This window comes from Antennarius striatus, chromosome 17 (genome assembly GCF_040054535.1).
Source record: "Antennarius striatus isolate MH-2024 chromosome 17, ASM4005453v1, whole genome shotgun sequence".
NCBI classification, from domain to species: domain Eukaryota; kingdom Metazoa; phylum Chordata; class Actinopteri; order Lophiiformes; family Antennariidae; genus Antennarius; species Antennarius striatus.
The window spans coordinates 6196328-6217066 of NC_090792.1; the positions used below are offsets into that span (position 1 = coordinate 6196328).

Here is a 20739-nt window from a genome sequence, read left to right on the forward strand (position 1 = left end):
GACAGTACTCACGCTCTGAGACTCCCGCGCTCTCTTCAGTCACCACGGCGCACACACGCTGTTCAGTCACACTGTGAGATCAATAGCCCAGCCCACTACTGATGGGCTGGGCTGCTTAGGAGGCTGTGACGGAGAAATGTATGAATGGCGTTTGGAAAAACTGTCAAGCGTTACGTGAACTCTTCTGCTGGATTTGAAAGTGACGAAGAACTTGATCAGATTCGGGAGAAAATAGTTAAACTGGCAAAAAACCTCTCCTTGGACCACTTAAGAATGATCGCGCTTTATGAAGAACTGATCGTGCTGGAAGAAGAAAGAGTGGAAGAAGAAGAGAGAGAGAAGCAGAGAGAAGCAGAGAAAGAAGAGGAGGAAACAGAAAAAATGTTCACCACCAAAGGCTTGTCAGAAGGCTTTTCCCTGTTAAATAAACTCCGTGCACACTTTGAAGAAATGGACATAGAACATAGAAACATTTGCAAGGATTTAACGGATGGCAAATGACGCTTTCCGTCCATATCGTGAAATTCATGAGGAGAAAAAGAAACGAACAATTCAGACAAAGCTCACAATGATTATGAAAAGATCGTCTCCCGCTCCCACCAACCCACACGCTGCCCAGCTGACGATCCGGACGACCCACAGCCAAGAACCAGCGCTGCTGGATTTAATTTTTACTTAAGAGTCGATTTACGACCAAGTCGAGTTACGACCGATCTGTCGGTCCCAATCGCGGTCGTAAGTCGACGACTGCCTGTAGTTGGTGTGAGAGAAGAGGATGCAGAAGACAGGGTTAGAGGCAACTGATTCGATGTGGCGAACCCTGAAGGGAAAAGCCGAAAGGAAAAGAAGAAGAAAAATCTTTTCTATTTGTTTGTCTGTTTAATTTCCATACATCGTTTGGGATACAAAATATATGAATATATATTTATTAAAAAAGCCGAGTCCAACTAGATCCGAACGTAATTATGGACATTTTGAGCCCTGGCCCAAAATTCGGACTGGGTTGGGTTTGGACTCGGGCTTGGGCTTAAGGCTTACCTCTACTTCTGACCAATCCATATCAACTTCAGATTTAAAATAATGCACCGATTTAAGCCCCACCCATTTCTGGTAAACCACACCCACTTCCGGTTCAAGCCCCGCCCATTCAGAGTACAGATAAAGATAATTTAGATGGTTGAACAGATACAGATACAGATAGTGGTGTACTCGCTCATCCATACTGTTCAGTAATTATTATTTAGTAATTATTATTTCCTGTCAAGAGATTTGTATTGTTCTAGTTTTGAAGTTTTAAGTTGACCCTGCATCAGTCAAAAACTGTATGAGTGTACACCACGGCAGTTTGCTCTGTCCGTCTGGCTGATGTCAGGCACATATTTCCATTCCAGTTCTACCAGGTAGTATCATATTCTTAGTCAAGAACTTAACAGCACTCAATAGTTTCAGCTATAACATTCATACCAAGCCCTATATATACAGTATATAAAATTTAAAAAAAATCCATACACACTAAACATAACTTCTGTGTCTCATCTGCACCAGGAAGCACCTTGTTTTATATCAGTTCAGTTTTAAATTGTTTTTATTTTCATTTTTTAAATTTATGTAAAGTAATATATAAATTTGAGTAAAATATTCTCTTGCCAATCCAATTAATATTTGGAAATACCATTTTTGGGTGTGAGAATATACAATACTTACTGTGAGGCTGATCTGCTCATCCTCCATGATGGGTACCATGAAAGCTGAAATGATACCTCTCTTAATATTAAGGACGTTGATTGGTTCGTCTGTCTCAGGGAATAGGAGGACATTGGTGATATCCTCCACAATGAACTTAAGAGGGTTTCTGAAGAAAGAAAATACAGATAAGACCCTGTTGGCATAACAACAGTTTTCTAAATTGAGAATTGACTGTATTTAGACACATAAAAGTTATCTGTTCACTTTATTTTAGAACTTGTTAAAATGAGACAAATTTTTATTTTTTTTGTTCAAGTCATGTCAACCTTTGTACTAACTTTTCCATGGTTGCCCGGAAGGCTTCAGAGCTTTGGGTCTGTTCAAAGACTGGAAGTCCCTGGGTATTAATGACCAACACCTTACTAAGTCTACAGTGCCTGGTCTGCATGATGAATCTGCACATCTGAGGGACTTCAATCTCTACCTAGAGATTTGTGACCACAGACAGAGTCAGAGTGTGTGTGTGTGTGTGTGTGGTTAAATAAAAACATTCTGTTTTCAAGTGAAGAGGTATTTTGGGACACCGGCAAAATTGTACCTGACAAGATACTTTCGGACCATTCCTCAGGTCGGAAGTGCCAACATCAGTATTTGTGCTCTCTGTGGTGTACTGGTAAATATATTTCCTGTGGGTCTTGAATCTGGTTGCCACTGAAATGACATAGGCTGCGTTCAGACTGCAGGCAAATCGGATTCCAATCAGATTCACTTTCATGTCCGATTTTTTACCCTAGCAGCAATGTCGAAGCGGAGGTGTCGTCCAGAGCATGTAGTAATTAATTGCGACAATGGCAACAACAAGGACAAACATGGAGATTGGTTACCTTAGTGCAGTGGTTCTTAACCTTGTTGGAGGTACGGAACCCTGTCAGTTTCATATGCTCACTCACCGAACCCTTCTTTAGTAAAAAACATTTTTTTAAATTTAAGATGTATACTCGACAAAAATATAAACGCAACACTTTTGTTTTTGCTCCCATTTTTCTTGAGATGGACTTAAAGATCTATAATTCATTCCAGATACTCAATATTACCATTTCTCTCAAACATTGTTCACAAATCTGTCTATGTGTGATAGTGAGCACTGGCCTTTTATTGTGGGCAGAATAAGGTACACCTGTGCACTAATTGTGATGTCAGATCAGCATCTTGATGTGGCACACCTGTGAGGTGGGATGGATTATCTCAGATCGAAACCAGGTATGTCGTGCATATATGGTACATTTTACAATAAAGCTGACTTTGACTTTGATTTTTAAGAACCACTGCCTTAGTGCATTGGTGTTATCACTGTCTAGTGATAACGCCAATACACTACTCTATAAAGGGTGATACATATCTATTTTAACAATATATCAAAGCCCCATTCTGCTGTCTTCATAACAGCTTTAGCATAAAAGATATACAACATTGTTTTCATAGCAATTAATGTACACACAGTATTTGAATCAACATCCTAGTTTTCAGCAAAATTACTGAGACATACAGTAAGAGATATAAAGATTAATGATGAGTAAATTATACATTTTAATAAATTATTGCATATTACAGGTTCAATAGCCAATAACATTCTTTAAAGTGTAAAACCCTTTAGAAAGGGAGCAATGTCCTAACCCTAACCCTCATTCACATGTAACTTTGTTAAATCTTGATACTCAATCTATTCCTCCTACATTGTAAGCTCACCTCATGGTTCAACATCACGACTTTGTGTCCAAAGGTCTGTGTCCAAAGACAGCTAAACATTCCAAACAGTGAACAGCAGCTACTGAATTGATTCATGGACAACACAGTTCAGCTGTCAGTTGCTATTTCCAGAAAAAGTTCAAAGCAATAGTTTAGCCTTGCTAATAGTGATCCATCAGCAGATCAATGTTTCTGTTTGCAACAATATTGGCCCATCTATGTATCGTATGTACATATAAACTCAGGTACAGGCACACAGAGTTTATAGGACCATGTCCACAGTTTCAAGACTGGTATTTCCTAGCCATTGAAAGCACATTATATACAGTAAATTTATATTTTGTGCCTTGCTGATTAAATAGTGCATGTTTAAAGTGAGTGTAAACATAGAAACTTACGCAGACATCTCGGGGTTTGTTGATTGTTGTTACTGCTTTCCTCTGGAAAATAAGAATGAACAATCAAAAAGTACAGACAGTCCTCAACAGATGAACACAATTGGTTCTGACAGGATGTTTGTAAACGGAATTGTTTGTAAGTTGTTATTTATTAAAGTTCAATCTATAATCACCATTTGAGCCAATCTATCTAACTATCTATCTATAGATACTCTAAATATGAAAATACTACACATAGACACCACAAAAATTACAGGACATGAATACAAAACATAATAAAATAAAATACTGTTGTACCATAATGTTACCTTTACATGTCTACCTCTGCTACCTCTACCTCTGCTGAATGAATTTTTATCCACGGGGTTAGAGCCGAATCCAAGCATTAATCCACTGTGGTATTCCACCACACTGATATGAATGACGCGCTGATGTTCTTCCTGGTCATCAAAAGTCTGACACGACACTTAATGTTTGATTACTATGTTTTATTTGTGCAAAGTATCTATCCATCCATCCATCCATCCATCCATCCATCCATCTATTTACATTAAGTTTCTCAGTTAACTTGACCAATAGTTAATATCTAACAACAAACATTCATAGTTCAGCATTCAGCAGTCAGAAACTGTTTCCGAGCAAAAACCTAAACCAGCCAACATTGGTTCCTACATCATTTGTCTCCTACAAGTGAACAACCCCATCAATAATTAAAATAAAAAATGTAATAAGAGGCAGATATTGACAGTTTTCTTACAGGTAGTCTATGGTCTAAATTGCTGCTCTAACTTTCAGCCTGACCTGACGTTGGTGAATGTCTTCATGTACATAAATACATTCTGGGTTTGTTTCTTTCTCAGAAGTTCACAAAGATACGGATAAAAGGAGGAAATGCTGCAGATGACGCCAACAGGAAATAAGAAACAACCACTTGAATTCTGACATCAAAGTAAGCAGTTCACTTAGTCTGAGATTTTCAGAGTCATTTTGACATGAACTGTGAAACTTTAATCTATGGGTTGCTAATCTTGCACTGTGTAGACTAGAGGAGTGTGATGACAAACTGCACGACGTCACATGGAAGTGGAAGTGAGATTCAACATGGTGGCCCCCAGCTGCTAGATTAACAGTATTCAAAATAGCCGTTTATATATTCACTATATAAAGTGAATTTCAGCTTTCACATAGTAAGAGTTAACTCTGAGTAAAATCTGTACGTAGAATTACCCACAGTGGATAACTTGAAGAAGTTTATCGACGATTATTTTTGCATTGCACCATGGACAGCCCAAGCGTCTCTACCTCCCGGGAGAATCCCAACTAGAGAAAAAAAGAAAGATTCCTTCGGAGGCACCCAGGACCTGGATTCAATAACCAAAAAGCTTGACGTCCTTGGGATTTTCCTCTAGGAAATCATAGAAATCAGAGCCAGCCTGGAGTTTACTCACCAGCAGATTGAGCAAATCTATGACTTCCATTCCGGATCGGTCGATGCCCGGGTTAAGAATGACCACCATCGGTGCTGTTCACCAACAGGGTGGAAATTGGACTACTGTTGGTCAAAGAGGGACATAGAGAAAGTCTGTTCGTAGGAAGAGAGAGAAGAGGAATGCCAAGAGTATAGGACTGAGAGTAGGGACGTTGAATGTTGGAACTATGACAGGAAATGGTAGAGAGTTGGTTGACATGATGCAGAGGAGACAGGTAAACGTACTGTGTGTCCAGGATACCAGGTGGAAATTTAACAAGGTTAGAAGTTTATCATCTTGAAGGGGGAGTTTGTTAGGAATGTCCTGGAGGTAAAAAGAGTGTCAGATAGAGTGATGAGTCTGATGTTAGAAATTCAAGGAAAAAATGTTAGTGGGTATGCTCCATAGATAGGTTGTGAGCTAGAGGAGAAGGAGAAATTCTGGTTGGACTTTGAAGTGATGCAGAGCATTATTAATTTTTTTAAAAATGTGTTTATTTTTAATATACTTTAGTAATCCCCGAAGGGAAATTAAGAGCACACTCTAGTTAGTCCAATCAAATCGCATGCATATGTTAGTTTTGTACAGGACCTGAACAAACATGCACACACACATGGGGCCTGTACGCATGCAGAGGAGGTAGAGTGGCGGGCAACTCCTTTGTGGTGCGCCCCAAATGAGCAACCTAGAAGTGAGAGAGTTGTGATTGGTGCAGACTTCAATTGACATGTTGGTGCAGTAAACAGAGGTGGTGAGGTGGTGATGGGCACGTTTGGTATCCAGGACTGAAATGCAGAAGAACAGATGGTAGCTGACTTTGCAAAAAGGATGGAAATGGCTATAGTGAATATTTTCTTCCAGAAGAGGCAGTGGTCAGGATGTGCTTTCAGATGACTGGACAACTACAGCTAATGCAAGTAGGAAGACAGGTAGGAGAGTACTTGGTGTGTCATATGGAAGGAACGTAGATAAGGAGACTTGGTGGTGGAATGAGGAGGTACAGGAGTGTATACAGAGAAAGAGGTTTGCTAAGAAGAAGTGGAACACTGAGAGGACTGAGGAGAGTACACAGGAGTACAGGGTGTGTAAGGTGAAAGTAGAGGTAGCAAAGGCCAAACAAGGGGCTTATGATGACTTGTATGCTAGGTTGGAGAGTAAGGAGGAAGAGACTGATCTATACAGGTTGGCAAGACAGAGAAACAGAGATGGGAAGGTCGTGCAGTAGGTTAGGGTCATTAAGGATAGGGATGTCTATTGACAAGTGCCAGAATACTTTGAGGAGTTGATGAATGAGAAAAATGTGTCATGATTCTGTTCATTTGATATCTTTCCAGTCTGTGATTGTGTGAAGCTCATTATCTCTTGACAGGTCAAGCTGTGGCAGAGGGTGTGGCTGGCTCCTAGCGGCTGATGAGCCACACCAGATCCCACTCTGCTCATCAGCCTCATCTTAAAAGGCCTGGTTTTTCCCTAGGAGGGTGCCAGATTATTCCATCCTGTTCTGTGATGCCAGTGTCGAGTGTTTCTCTCAGTTACCAGTTCTTTTCTATGTTTTTTGGAGTTAAGTAATTTTTGCTCAGCTGCTTTTTGTTATCTAGCTAACTTGCATTTTAGTTTAGCCTGAGCAATAAAACTGTTGAATTTTACTCGTCTGTCAGTCTCTGCTCCTTGGGGTCCAGACTTGAACTACCCTTAACAGAATAATCTGGTCGCCATGGATCCCGCAGAGACTGATGGTATCTGGCAGGCTTTGGCCTGTCAAGGGGCCCATGTTGGAGTCCACGAGAGAGCACTTCAGGAGATCATGGATTCGCTCAGCAAGCTCAGCTCCAGCGTTACTCGGATCGACAGCCGCCTGGATCAGCTTTCCACTCAGTTTCCTACGCCTGCCACTCCAGTCGACATTCCAGCACCTGTTCTTCCTGCCACCGAACCCAGCCAGCACAGGGAACCCTTCATTCCCACTCCGGTCAGGTACTCAGGAGTGCTAGGGTCGTGCAGGGAGTTTCTTCACCAATGCTCACTTGTTTTTGATCAGCAGCCGTCAACTTATGATTCAGACAAGTTGAGAGGGATGACACACCCTACCACACACTAGCCGGGTGCGGCGGGGATTCTGTGCGGGCTGTGGGTTCAGTCTCCATGTCGCTGTTTGCGGTGGGGGGTCTGCTGGGTGCTGCAGGGGCTATCACGCTGCTGGCTGGTGTGGCTGGCTGGAGGTCGGGCTCTGTTGGTGGTTGGTTAATATTGATGCTTGTGACTGCAAAACAAAAATGTACTAGTGGTGAGGTGTGGCTATTACCATGTGTGGCTGGCCATCACAGAAGAGTTAAAGGACAAATTAGCTGCTAGAGATGACACTGCTTCTCTAGATGAGTTAATTTCCTTAGCTATTCGTCTAGATAACCGACTTCGTGAGAGACGCAAGGAAAGGACAGTCAGGGAGAGTGTTCCTATCCCCCTCTCACCGCCCAGGCCATTTCGACAGCAACAACCAAATCCCCAGCCACCTCCCTCTGAATTTTCTTCACTACTGGTTTAGGCTAATCCCAACCGCGAGGAACCCATGCAGTTGGGGAGGATGAGACCTACACCTGAAGAGCGCCAATGTCGCTTAGAACTGAGGCTCTGCATCTACTGTGGCCAGGCGGGTCACAGGAGAGCGCAGTGCTCGGTCCTGCCAAAAAGAGCAGGCTCATCGGTGTCAGGAGGGGCACTGGTGAGCCATATGTCTGCTGAGTCGCCCTCCTCTAAGCGCATTGTCCTTAAAGGTACTGTATCCTGGCAACAAGTTTCTTTCCCTTTACGAGTTTTGGTAGATTGTGGTTCTGATGAGAGTTTTATTGACAATGAGTTTGTCACTAGTGCCAACTTACTCACTGAGCCCCTTATTGAACCCAAAGATGTGTTTGCTCTCGATGGTGGGTCTCTAGCTCAAATTACTCATCGTAGAGCCCCTTTGTCCTTATTGCTTTCTGGAAACCATCGCGAGCTAATTTCCCTGTATATTATTTCTGCCCCCAGTTCCCCATTAGTGTTAGGTCTCTCCTGGCTAAAGCTCCACAACCCACATATAGACTGATCTTCCTCTGCAATCACCAACTGGAGTTTGTTCTGCCACTCACATTGTGTGCATTCTGCCACCCACACCTACTGCACCTCCGCCAGTAGATCTAACCTACCGGCCTGGGTCTCGGAAGAACAAGCGCCATGCTCTTTCGCGTCAGTTTGTACCTTCAGTGGAGGATTATTCAGAAGACACTTTCCTGCCCTCTTCCTGTGTGGTGGGAGCAGCCATGTGGGACATTGAGAGGCTTGTTCAGGAGGCTCAAGTTGGTAACCTGTCACCTGAGGGTTGTCCACCAGGCCAGCTGTTTGTGCCCCCACCTGTTCAAACTCCTGTGCTCCAGTGGGGGCGTGATTCTAAGTTGATCTGACATCCAGGTTTTCATCGGACTCTGGCCCTCTTTTAACAGCGTTTCTGGTGGCTTTCTATGAGTGCAGATGCTAAAGAGTATGTCGCCGCTTGCCCTGTCTGTGCCCACAACAAGCTGTCTCACCGTGCCCCTGCTGGCCTTCTTCGCCCCCTGCCTATTCCTCATCGACCGTGGTTGCACATAGTGTTTTTATTCGAGTATCAGCCAATACTGTGTTTTTACATTACGTAAGTAGAAATTTCTTTTGTAAGTAGAGGTAATATTTTCCTGGTGAGAAAGTTCATAAGTAGAACATTTCGTAAGAAGAGAGACATTCTTAAGTAGAGGTATCACTGTAAATCCAAATGAAAAATTATGGTCTGAACTGCAAAATACAAAACTAAATCTTGACAATATCCTGTAAAAAAAACCCCCAGAATTCTTATAACAACAACTGAGATAAAACGATTTTGAATATAACAATAAATCAGGCAAATTTTTTGCGAACCAATTCCAACACAATAGATAAAAATCTTTCACAACAACATTCCGGGATCCCTCTGGTAAGTATTGCCAATCACCTCTAGAAATTAATTAACTCTTCTATAGATATTACCATTGTCATGTGGTGACACAGAGAACTGCAGTGTCACTCATCAGTTGTGACACTGCTTTACAGCAAGACTAAGTGTGTGAGGGAGATGTCCGCGTGCATAATTGATGTACCTGCCCGCACTTGTTCATGTTCTGTCGACAGCCGATAATAAAGGCCTGTTCTGAAACGTATAGTTTCCACTCGTCATTCTACAACCATAACTTATATTCAACTACTGTGAAGCCAAACAAAGAAGATATTCACAATTTCCTCACCAATTTAAACCTAAAATCTGAAGACAGAGACATCGTAGATGCTCCGCTGACTATCAATGAATTACAGAGTGCGCTAGATAGTGTAGCAGCAGGCAAGGCACCAGGTCCAGATGGTTTCCCTGCTGAATACCTCAAGCATTTCTGGTCATCGTTAGCCCCTCTCTTTTTTTCAGACTAGTAAGAAGTTTAAAAATATGGTTATATAAGTGGTCACATGAATACAGCCGCATAAAGTTGATGAACCAGATAAAGATCCCACACATCCTTCTACCTATCGACCGCTTTCACTAATCAACACTGACATTAAAATAATACCTAAAGCACTTCCCTACTGATCGGAGAAAATTATTCCATTAATTATTCACAGTGATCAAACAGGATTTATTAAGGGTTAACACTCTTTGAGTTGTGTCAGAAGACCACATATCTGATTAGCTTGACGCAGCGCTGCAAAAGGAAAGCAATTGTTATGTTACTTGACGCTGACAAAACCCTCGACAAAGTTAATTGGACCTTTCTTTTTTCACTGCTTCATGAATTTGGCTTTGGGGAGTCGTTTATCCAGTGGGTGTCAACCCTGTATAACTCACCTAAGGCCACAGTCATCACTAATGGGATAATTTCCCCAAATTTCACTTTAGAAAGGGGAACCACACAGGGATGCCCTCTGTCTCCCCTATTGTTTGCAATATTTTTTGAACCACTGACAGTAGCAATACGTCAAAACCCAAATATTAAAGGTATCTGCTCCCAGGTGTCAGAACACAAAATTAACTTATATGGGGATGACATTTTACTTCATCTAGAAAACCCCAAAACATCAGTAAAGGAAGTATGTTAACTAATTACAACCTTCTCGTGTTTCAGATTATTCCATTAAGTGGTCAAAGTCAATCATACTTCCATTAACAGATAACTTGTGGAATTCTGTAGTCCAAAACTCACTTTATTATTTTCCCATGGGTAATATTAGATATCTGAGTATAAATATTTCTAATAAATTATCAGAACTAGTCCACTTGAACTTCACCCCACTTTTGGAGAAAGTCTCTGGTGATCTAAGGTTTTGGAATAACCTTCTCATCTCCCTCCTGGGACAAATAGCTCCTGTTAAAAAATGAAAAAATTTACTCAAATCAACTACCTTTTTACCATGATCCCATTAGACTGACATCAAAGTGATTCCAATCCGTAGACTCTGCCATTGGTAAATTCTATTTAAAATATGAAATGGCAAAAATTAGCCTGACAACTCTTCAAAAAAGTAAATCTGAAGGTGGTCTGGAGGCACCCAACTTCATGCAGTATTACGTTGCGAACCAATTACAATATCTGATGAAATGGATCCATCCACATGAGGATTATAACTCCTGGCTGGAACTAGAACAGAGAGACTGTAATCACATCAATCCCTCAGATGTTCCCATTATAACCTCGACCCTTAAACAGCAACCGTGCTTCAAGAATCCTTTGATTGTCTCCACCCTGTCTGCTTGGTGGAAAACTCTTGATATTACAGGGTTTCAATTACAACCGGGTATACTCTCCCCAAAGTGGCACAACCCAGACTTTGTTAACAACTAAAAACCTCTCTATTTTAGAACATGGGCAGAGAAAGGGGTCACCCACCTCCATCACCTTTTCCAGAATAATAAACTAATGACATATACAAACCTGTCAGAAACATTTGAAATAAGAAATGGAAATTTTCTCCACTATCTGCAGATAAAGAAGACAATCATGAAAAGTATTCCGAAGCTTCAGCCAACCTCATCTCCACCTGATTTACAGCTACCTGAATTCATCAAATGCATTATAAAGTCGTTCTCAAAACTTAAGAAAAATCTCTCAAACATATATAGGTTACTCTTAAAAACTGGCTCGATACGTCTACCAACCGCAAAATGGAACAAAGATATAACCATATCTTTAGACTATAACTCTTGGACCCAGATTTGTGGAAATACATTTAACATGACAAGGAATACTAACTTACAACTAATTCAACATAAGGTACTTCATAGAGCACATGTAATACAGAATAAATTATATAAAATGGGTTTTTCCAAATCAGATACAGTGCCTTGTGAAAGTATTGCCCCCCCACCCCCACCCCACCCCACACCCAAGACCTTTTTGACATTTTGCCTCATTTCAGGCTTCAAACTTAAAGATAACAAACTGAAAATATTTTTGGAGAATCAAGAACATGTGAGACACAATCATCAAGCGGAACCAAATTTATTCAACATTTTGTATTATGTTTACAAATAAAAAACTGAAAAGTATGCTGTGCAAATGTGAGACCAAATAACACACAGATGCACTCTGTCATTATTAGTCATTTAGGTCAACATTGGATCATTCAGAATTCATCAGGGAACTTCTGGAGTCGTTTAGCTGAGCCGAGAGAACAGGGGGCCAATATTTTTGCACATCCTACTTTTTAGTAGCCAATGTACCCAATGTACACAGAACACACTCGACACTTACTTTCATGCCCTTTGGCATGAAAGTACCCGTTTTGGGTATCAATTACCGAGAAACTGTGTTCTATATTGGACTGCAGGTTCCACAATCTCCAAACATCTGCTAAATTGGCAATTTAACAGAAATGACCTTACCTCATGCTCAGTTACATCCCACACTTGCAGCTCTTGCCATTGTCTAAAAACTATTTTGGTCAATTGGAAAGATAAAAGATGATAGATATATGTATGTCATTAATCCCAAGGGAATTCAGTGTAACATCTGCTCACAGAAAAATACTTAAATACACATAGCAGTAGGTGACACAGAGAAAAGACGTTACATTAATACATAAGTTACTCATAACATAGCAAGGAAGCACAAGAACATAACATAGCAAGGAAGTATAAGAACTTAACATAGCAAGAAAGCATAAGGACATAAGAAGAAACATAAGAAGAAGCATAAGAATAAGTGGATGAACCGAACTATGGACGGACACCAAAGACCTCTACAGTGCATCCCTGCCTTCCCCCCTCCTGTCTATGACCTCTTAGCTGACCTTGATGACACCGATGATGCTGGTACTTCACCACCTCTCCTTCTGAAAGAGTGGTTTACCCTGATGGCACTTTGCACAAAAGAGGTTGTCAGTCTCTCAGTGAGGAGCTTGTTGACAGCAGTCTGCCACTGAAGGAGCTCCTGTGCTGGGTAAAGGTGGTGTGCAGGGGGTTGATGGTGTTACCCAGGATTGATCTGAACTTTGACATAGTCTTCCTCTCTAGAACAGTCTCAACAGAGTCAAGGTCCTGTCCGATCACAGAACCAGCCCTCCAGATGAGCCTGTCTAGGCACTCAGTGTCCCGTTTCCTGGTGCCACTGCCCCAGCACACAATGGCATAGGACACTGGACATTATGGACTGGGAGAATAACTGAATCAGTTCAGAGCTGATGTGGAAGTAGGCCTGCCTCCTCAGGAAGTACATCCTACTCTGACCCTTTTTATACACACAGTCCAGGTTGTATGACCAGTCCAGGTTGCTGTCCAGCTGCAGCCCCAGGTACTTGTAAGTCCCCACAACTTCCACCTCCTTGCCCCCTGTGACCACTGGCTGTGGGGAGGAGGGTGCCTGCCTGCCGGAAATCCAGGACCATCTCCTTGGTTTTGGAGATGTTCAACTGAAGCTCATTCTGCTGACACCACTCCATAAAGTCCGTCACCACCCTCCTGCACTCCCCTTCATCACCCTCCCTGATATATGCCACAATTGCGGTGTCATTTGAGAACTTCTGCATGTGGCATGTATCCGACTTGTGCTGGAAGTCCAACGTCTAGACGGTGAAGTGAAGGGGGGAGGGCCCCTGTGCTCCTGGTAACCATTGATGATAAACAGTCCCCCATCCGGACGTACTGGGGTCTGTCCGTCAGATAGTCTGTGATCCAGCTCACAAGGTAGGGGTCCACACCCATGAAAGCCCGTTTCTCCTGCGGGAGCCAGGCCTGGATGGTATTGAAGGGGCTTGAGTAGTCGAAGGATAACACCCTTACTGCACAGCCCCAATATCCAAGTAGGAGAGGGCCTGTTGGAGGAGGTACTGGACGCCCAAACTCAAGGCCGGTAGGCAAACTGGAGAGTGTCCATCGCACCCTGCACCTGAGGACGCATGAGTTCCAAGACCAGTTGCTCTAGGGTCTTCATCACATGTGAGATGAGAGGGACTGGTCGATAGTCTTTGAGGAGTCTCTGCTTGTGTTGAGGTGGGGAAAAGTTCTGATTTTGGCCCAAGGGAGATGGGTTGAGTTCATCAACTTGCTCCACGTACCCCTCCACTGTGCTGCACCCCTTGGCGTAGCCAGTGATTGCCCTCATGCCACTCCAGAACTCACAATACTGATTGCGCCCCAGCTGGTTCTCCAGTTCCCTCCTATAGTTTAGCTTCCCTCATCAGAGTCTCACTGCCTGATGGGCCTTCCTCATCTCCTCCTCATTCCCACTCCTGAACGCCCGCTTCTTCTTGTTCAGGACAGCCTTCACCTCCTGGGTTACTCAGGGTTTATTGTTGGGGCAACACTTGACTGTCATGACAGGGACCATTGTGTCCAAACAGAATTTCATGTAGTCTGTTAAACAATGACCTGCCCCGTCGACGTCCTCCCCAAGTGAGCCCACGATGACATCCCAGTTAGTGGTCTGAAAGCAGTCCTCAGCGTCTCCTCAGCTTCGGGGAACCATCTCCTGACCTACCGGGTTGTTGCTGGCAACCATTTCACCAGCGGGATGTAAGTGGTCCGTAGGTACACTTGTTTATGGTCTGATTTACCTGTGGGGGGCGGGGGTGGTGGTGTATGCCTCCTTGGCATTTGTGTAGAATAGATTAATGGTGTTGTCCTTCCGTGTGGGGCAGTCTACACACTGGGTCATTGTGGGAGAGATGAGTCCAGGGTGACGTGGTTAAAATCGCCTGGGATGATGACAAGTGCCTCCGGGTGCCGGGTCCGATGAACAGAGGTGGTCGCACAGATTATCTCTCATATCGTCTCTGGGTCTGCACGTGGAGGGACATAGACAGCGAGGACAATGACGTGTGAAAATGCACGCGCCAGGTAGTAGGGCCTGATAATAACAGCTGTTAGCTCCATATCGTGGTTGCACAGCGTTGATTTCAAGGACACATGTCCCGGGTGGCACCATCGCTCGTTTGTGTAGGTAATAAGTCCACCTCCTTTCTTCTTACCGGCGACGTTCTTCTCCCATTCTGCTCGTACGGAGGAGAAGCTGGTCAGTCTGACGTTAGCATCAGGTACGAAGTCCGTCAGCCACATCTCACAGAACACAAGCAAGCTGGTCTCCATGTAGTGCTGCTAAGTCCTACACAATGCCGTCAGTTTGTCTGCCTTGTTGGGCATCGAGTTTACATTCCCCATGATGACTGAGGGAGCCGAGGGACTGACTCGCCGGTGGCTAGTAGCTCTAGCCATTAGCCTAGCCTGCTGTTATTTACCTCCTTGGCTCCTTCTGTACCTCCACTGGCTCTTGGTGGGGATGAGATGGCGAACCCCAGGTTGTCCTCTAACCTTCAGGGATAGCATTTCCTCTTTGGCGTACATAAACACAGTACTGTCCATCGTGAAATAAAGGTATAAAGAGGTAGACAAGATAAGATTAAAAAAAAAAGATAAAATAAGGACACTCAAGGGAGCAGGCAAAAATCTGCAGCCAGCTTGCACAAGCACAGAAGAAAAAGCCCTAAACATCACCAATTGGCTGAATCTTCTCATTGATCACATTTCATTTGAGAAAATATCTGCCACCAAAAAAAAACAAACAATTGGCATCATTTACAGATGGATTTTCTCCATTTATTAGATCTGCGCTCTGTGATTTGACGATATTGATTGGTTGACATGCCCAAGGGTGTGGCAATCCCTGAAAGGGGAGTTCGTTCAGGCTTCAGTAGCATATTGCAGTAATGTCCCAGCTCAGAGCTCCACACTGACAAGCTGTTGGACTCAGTTAGCATTTGGCTAACTAGTTAGAGGTCCACTTCAGTCAATTGTGTGAGCATGTGTGCGCGCGAGTGTGGTTCGTGATCAGGCTACGGTAGCGGTGTGTGGTAACGACCTGAATCAGAGCTACACACTAACAAGCTGTTGGACTCAGTTAACATTTGGCTAACTAGTTAGAGGTCCACTTCAGTCGTGTGTGAGCGTGTGTGCGCGCGTGTGTTGTTCATGATCAGGCTACAGTAGCGGTGTGTGGTAACGATCTGGATCAGAGCTACAGGTTGACAAGCTGTTACACTCAGTTAGCATTTGGCTAACTAGTTAGCAGTCGGTGTGTGTGTGTGTCCTCCCGAAGCTCTCCCCAGCATCACAGCGAACACATAACCAGCTACACATTAATTACTAATTCAGAACAATTGTCTGTTTTTTGGTGAATGAAAGCAGCTTTAGCTCTTGTAAGTGATCAGAGAGCTGTGTGTATTCATGCACACACACACACACGCACACGCACGCACACACACACACACGCTAGCACATGAGAATACAAAATGTTTTTTGGGCAGCAGTGGCTTAGTGGTAAAGCGGGTGGTAGAGCGGGTCGTCCAATGTTCTGAGATCGGCAGTTCGATTCCCACTCCTGCCCAAAACAACACACCAGGAGGTGAGCTGACAGTGGGAGGTGTCAGCTCAGCTCCGGAGCACTGCCGAGGTGCCCTTGAGCAAGGCGCCGTCCCCCCTCACAAGCTGCTCATTTGGGCGCACCACAAAGGAGCTGCCCGCCACTCTACCTCCCCTGCATGCTCACAGGCCCCCTTGTGTGTGGTTGTGTGTATTACAGGGGCCTGTACACACTAATATGTATGCCTAACAATGCCTAACAATTGACTAACAAAAACTAGAGTGTGGGTTCTTAATTACCCTTCAGGGATTATAACAGTCAGTCAGTCAGTCATTTTCATATTACCACCGCTATATCCGCCGCAGCGGGTCACGGGGAGCTGGAGCCTATCCCAGTGGCATAGGGCGTGAGGCGGGGGACACTCTGGGCAAGACGCCAGTGCACCGCGGGGATTATAACAGTGTATAAAATTTAAAAAAACAACAACAAATCATTAGTTTGCGTTTGCTTAGCTCCCTTGTTCTCCACGAGCTCTCATTGTAAATAAAACAATTTTCAGAAAACACTGTATCTCACCAGCCAGTCTGATCATGTTTACACAAAGAGCCACGAGTCTTTGCTCAGCAAAGACTGAGGAAGCAGGTCAACGCTTAGCGCTGAAAAATCAACAGTTATATTATGAAAAACAATAATGCAAAACACGAGATTAGAGCGAAATATGCAGCAGTGAAGTTAGTGAAAGTTAAAAAGTTGCAGACAATGGCGATCAATCCGTAATGCAGAGTGTTAAACAAAAGAACGTGAACACGTAAGGGAGCGCAGTGTTGATTGGTCAGCTCAGAGGGGGAGGAGATAGGGAAGGCTCAGAAGGGAGAGGGGGGAGGAGAGACGGAGCTGAGAGCTGCGCTCCATTAAAACCGACCTACACAGAGCTGAAGAAAATTTGTCAATATTCAATAAAAGATATTGAGGACCACGGATCACTTTGAGGCAAGACATTTGAAATTCAGTGTAGTTGGACATCTGGCAGCTGAATGACATGAATTTAAAAAAAGCATAATATGGGACCTGGAGCTGGCGTTCGAGACTGGCTGCTTGGTCTTGTTTTGTGGCTCAGCCCGGATGGGGTTATTGGGGTTCTGGGCTTGGTTAGGGGTGTGTGGTGGTTATTGATAGTTGTCTGCAGCTGCCGGTTGGTGGTCGCCGGTTGTTGGTCGTGGCCATTGACTTGCCCCGTGGCAGTAGTGACTGTGGTGCGGTGTTGTGTGCAATGTGTGGGCTGCATGGCCTGGCCCAGGGGTCGGGCTGCAGGGGGCTAGCTCGGGAGCATGGGGGAGATCCGGTGGTGCGGAGTCGTCCTTGCATTTGGGGGCAGGATGGTTGCTGGATGGATCTTGTCTCCTGATTGGCTTTGGGTGCTGCGCTGCTCATCTGCTGGCATGTCAGGCTTGGCGGGGCTGGTCGGCTCGGTGACGAATGTTTGTCCTCCGCCATTGACCGAGGGTTGGTGGATGGTGTCCAGTAGTCTGTTTATTTTGTTGTGCGATAGGGTATGGGCTGAAGTCAGCATCGCTGTCTCGTTGAGCCTGGGGTATGGGCAAGGCTCGGCTGGGGGCTCCTGTGGGCTGTTTGGCTTTAGTGAACCTCTGATGGGGCCTGGTGTGGGCTGGCTGAGGTGGCCGGTGGTGTGCTGGGGCTCACTTCCGTGGATGGCTTACGGCCCACTGGTGATCTCTGGGCTTGACCTGGGCACCGTGCTGGTGGCAGCCGCTGCCTCCTCTGGTCTGTGGGTCTACGTGGTTCTCGGCTCCACCAGTGGCTTTTCAGGTGAATATGAGGACTCTCTTCAGACATCGCACCTATCTCAGGTCCTCTATCTTCCTCCTGCACTGTTTTACTCTGGTGGCCTACTCTATACTGTCAGGAACTCAACTAATGTAGTGTCCTACAACGTTGGTATTAAGGTATCAGTTGTGAGAAATGATGAAACAGCTCAAATCTCTTCCACTCTAACAGCACTGCCTGTCTATCCACTACACTGTTTGTGTTTTCTGTCTCTGTCTGGTTTACTTACTAACACACAAAGGTGCAGTACTTCCCTCTCTGGCTCACAATAGAACATTCCAATAAAAATTGAAAACATGGTCACATGCACACATCAAAATATACATCCATCCATTTTCTGTTGGTGTATCCGCCGTAGTGGGTCACGGGGAGCTGGAGCCTATCCCAGCTGGCATAGGGCGTGACGCGGGGGACACTCCAGGCACAACGCCAGTACACCGCGGAGCCACACACAAGGACAGACGACCATGTACACACACACTCACTCCTATGGTCAATTTGGGACCGGCCAACCTGAAGAAAATGCAAACTCCGCACAGAGCGGGACTTTAACCTGTACTCGCCGTATTGTGAGGCGACAGCACTACCCACTGTGCAACTGTGCGACCCCACATCAAAATATATAAAAGTTTTTGCGACAAGACTAAAACGAGCATTGATCCCATTAGAAGTTGAGCCCCTTTTATGTGGTTAAACTATGAGAGTACATGCACACAAAAAAAAGTTAATGTTACACTGCGCAGCGGGGGGCTTGGCAGAAAAGGGAACTACAGTAGTTGGATATGGTGCATAGTTGTTCATATCTACAAATGTTCATAGGTCAAATGTTCGTATCTTGAGGACTACCTGTTATGCAATTTATAGTGACTACTGATATATAGGTTATATTTACCATATAATCCATATTAGATATGCAAAAAATCACAAGCTTTCTCAATTATACATTTTTACTAATTATTACATGTAATTCTAAAAGAGAACGAAATCATTCAATTTGTTTTTAACTTAGATCCCATATTCTACTTTTCCCTTACTGATTTAAAACCAATGGGCACATCCTTCCATTAACTTTAGGACGAGCTAAACTTTAAACTGTATCACCATTTCTAATTATAAACTCAGTGTGTGTATGTCATATTTTGAATGTCAAAATATGCAAGAAAATAGAGACTGGAATTTGTTGCTGGTGTAATTAAAACATTATTGATCGCTCTGAAATACAATCCTACATGGAGCCAAAATGCAAATTTCAATGATGACTAAATTCTTTTTTCAGTTTTCATCATTCTGACTTGGGACACACCTCCTCTTTGTCAACGGGTCACACTTCTTTGCTAATAAGAATGCCCTAATCAAATAATTACATTTCTTAAAAGATTTTGCACAAATCCCATTGCCTAAAATCCTAAAGAACTCATACTTACGTGCCAATGTGTAGCTGGTCAGCAGCAGTACCAGACAAAGTTTGCTGGAACCCATCATGGGCTCAAGAAATGTGTGATCTGTGTTCTAAGGGTTCCTTAACAATTAGAACAGAAGCTCTAACTAAAACTTTTATAGAGTGTCTCTTCCCTCCTTAACCAAGCGCTGCTGAGTACCTGGGGTACACAGGCAAAGCAAAGTTCCAAAGTTCAAAGCCTCACAACCACAGAATGCTATTGGACCAATAGCAGTTTCTAAATGGGGATCTAGTCATTTCATTTCAACTGTAGTTTTTTTGTCCTGTATAGAGCCCATATTTCCTTGACTTTGAGTGATTAGACTACTGTTACCACAACAAATAATTGATCGCAACACTATTTTTGTTCAACGACAGCATTATACTCATATATAGAATGTTCTCATATATAGAACACACACAAAGGTCAGTGCAAACAGTCAAAACAAAATCAATAACAAAACCTGGTCTGATTTCTTTTCAGGATGTAGTTTTGTTGCACTGTCAGCTCTATTTTATTATAATTGATTAGATTTTCACTGACATTCATTCATTTTGTTCATAGCGTGTACAGGTAGTCCTTATCCCAAGAACACATTTGGTCCTGAGAGGTTGTTCATAAGCTGAATTGTTTGTAAGTTGGTATTTATTATATTTCGATTTATAATTGCTAATTGAGGCCGTTTAAATGTTATTACGACTCTAAATACAGAAGTGCTATTCCCTAACAGTGCTTTGATGTTTCCTAAACTGCATATACTTTCTGAATAAAACCAAATATAATTTAATGTGTTAATCCTTGTTTGATATATCGTAGCCTTATACTGTAGGAAATTGCTTTATGATCATTGATCCTTGCAGGGTTCAATAAACCAATAAGAGACATAGATTTCATGTCTGTATATGCAATATAATTATATACATACATTATATGTGTGTGTGCGTGATTAATAAGAGAATTAGGGCCACTGGAAAAAAACAAGGTCTATATTGTGAAATAAAAGTCAGAATCTGAGACAACTTCATAGCTGCACCACCAGCTTCATTCTCATGTCTGGCCCGGTAACTTCCCATCGTTGACGACGTGTTGTTACTGTATGTCAGGTGCTAGGAACAAAGCAAACACTTCACCTGCAAATTTCTTTTCTACTGTGTGAGCAACAGAGCTTGAAAATAACTTTATTAAAAATTTATATCCACTTTGTCCGATGGCCCCAGTTCAAAACGTTTACAGACTTGAGATCTCTGTCTGGTTGGTTCCATTGCAAAGCAACTGG

The 20739-nt window shown here is 43.4% G+C and overlaps 1 protein-coding gene across 1 annotated transcript in view; it reads right to left on the reverse strand.

Annotated features, from left to right (window-relative positions):
- The window catches only part of apoba (apolipoprotein Ba), a 77536-nt gene extending 58033 nt beyond the window's left edge, over nt 1-19503 (reverse strand). The window contains 5 exon segments of the mRNA XM_068339307.1: nt 1705-1852; nt 2025-2170; nt 2285-2397; nt 3831-3872; nt 19449-19503. Coding sequence (XP_068195408.1) covers nt 1705-1852; nt 2025-2170; nt 2285-2397; nt 3831-3872; nt 19449-19503 — 504 coding nt within the window.
- Nucleotides 19504-20739: the final 1236 nt, after the last annotated feature.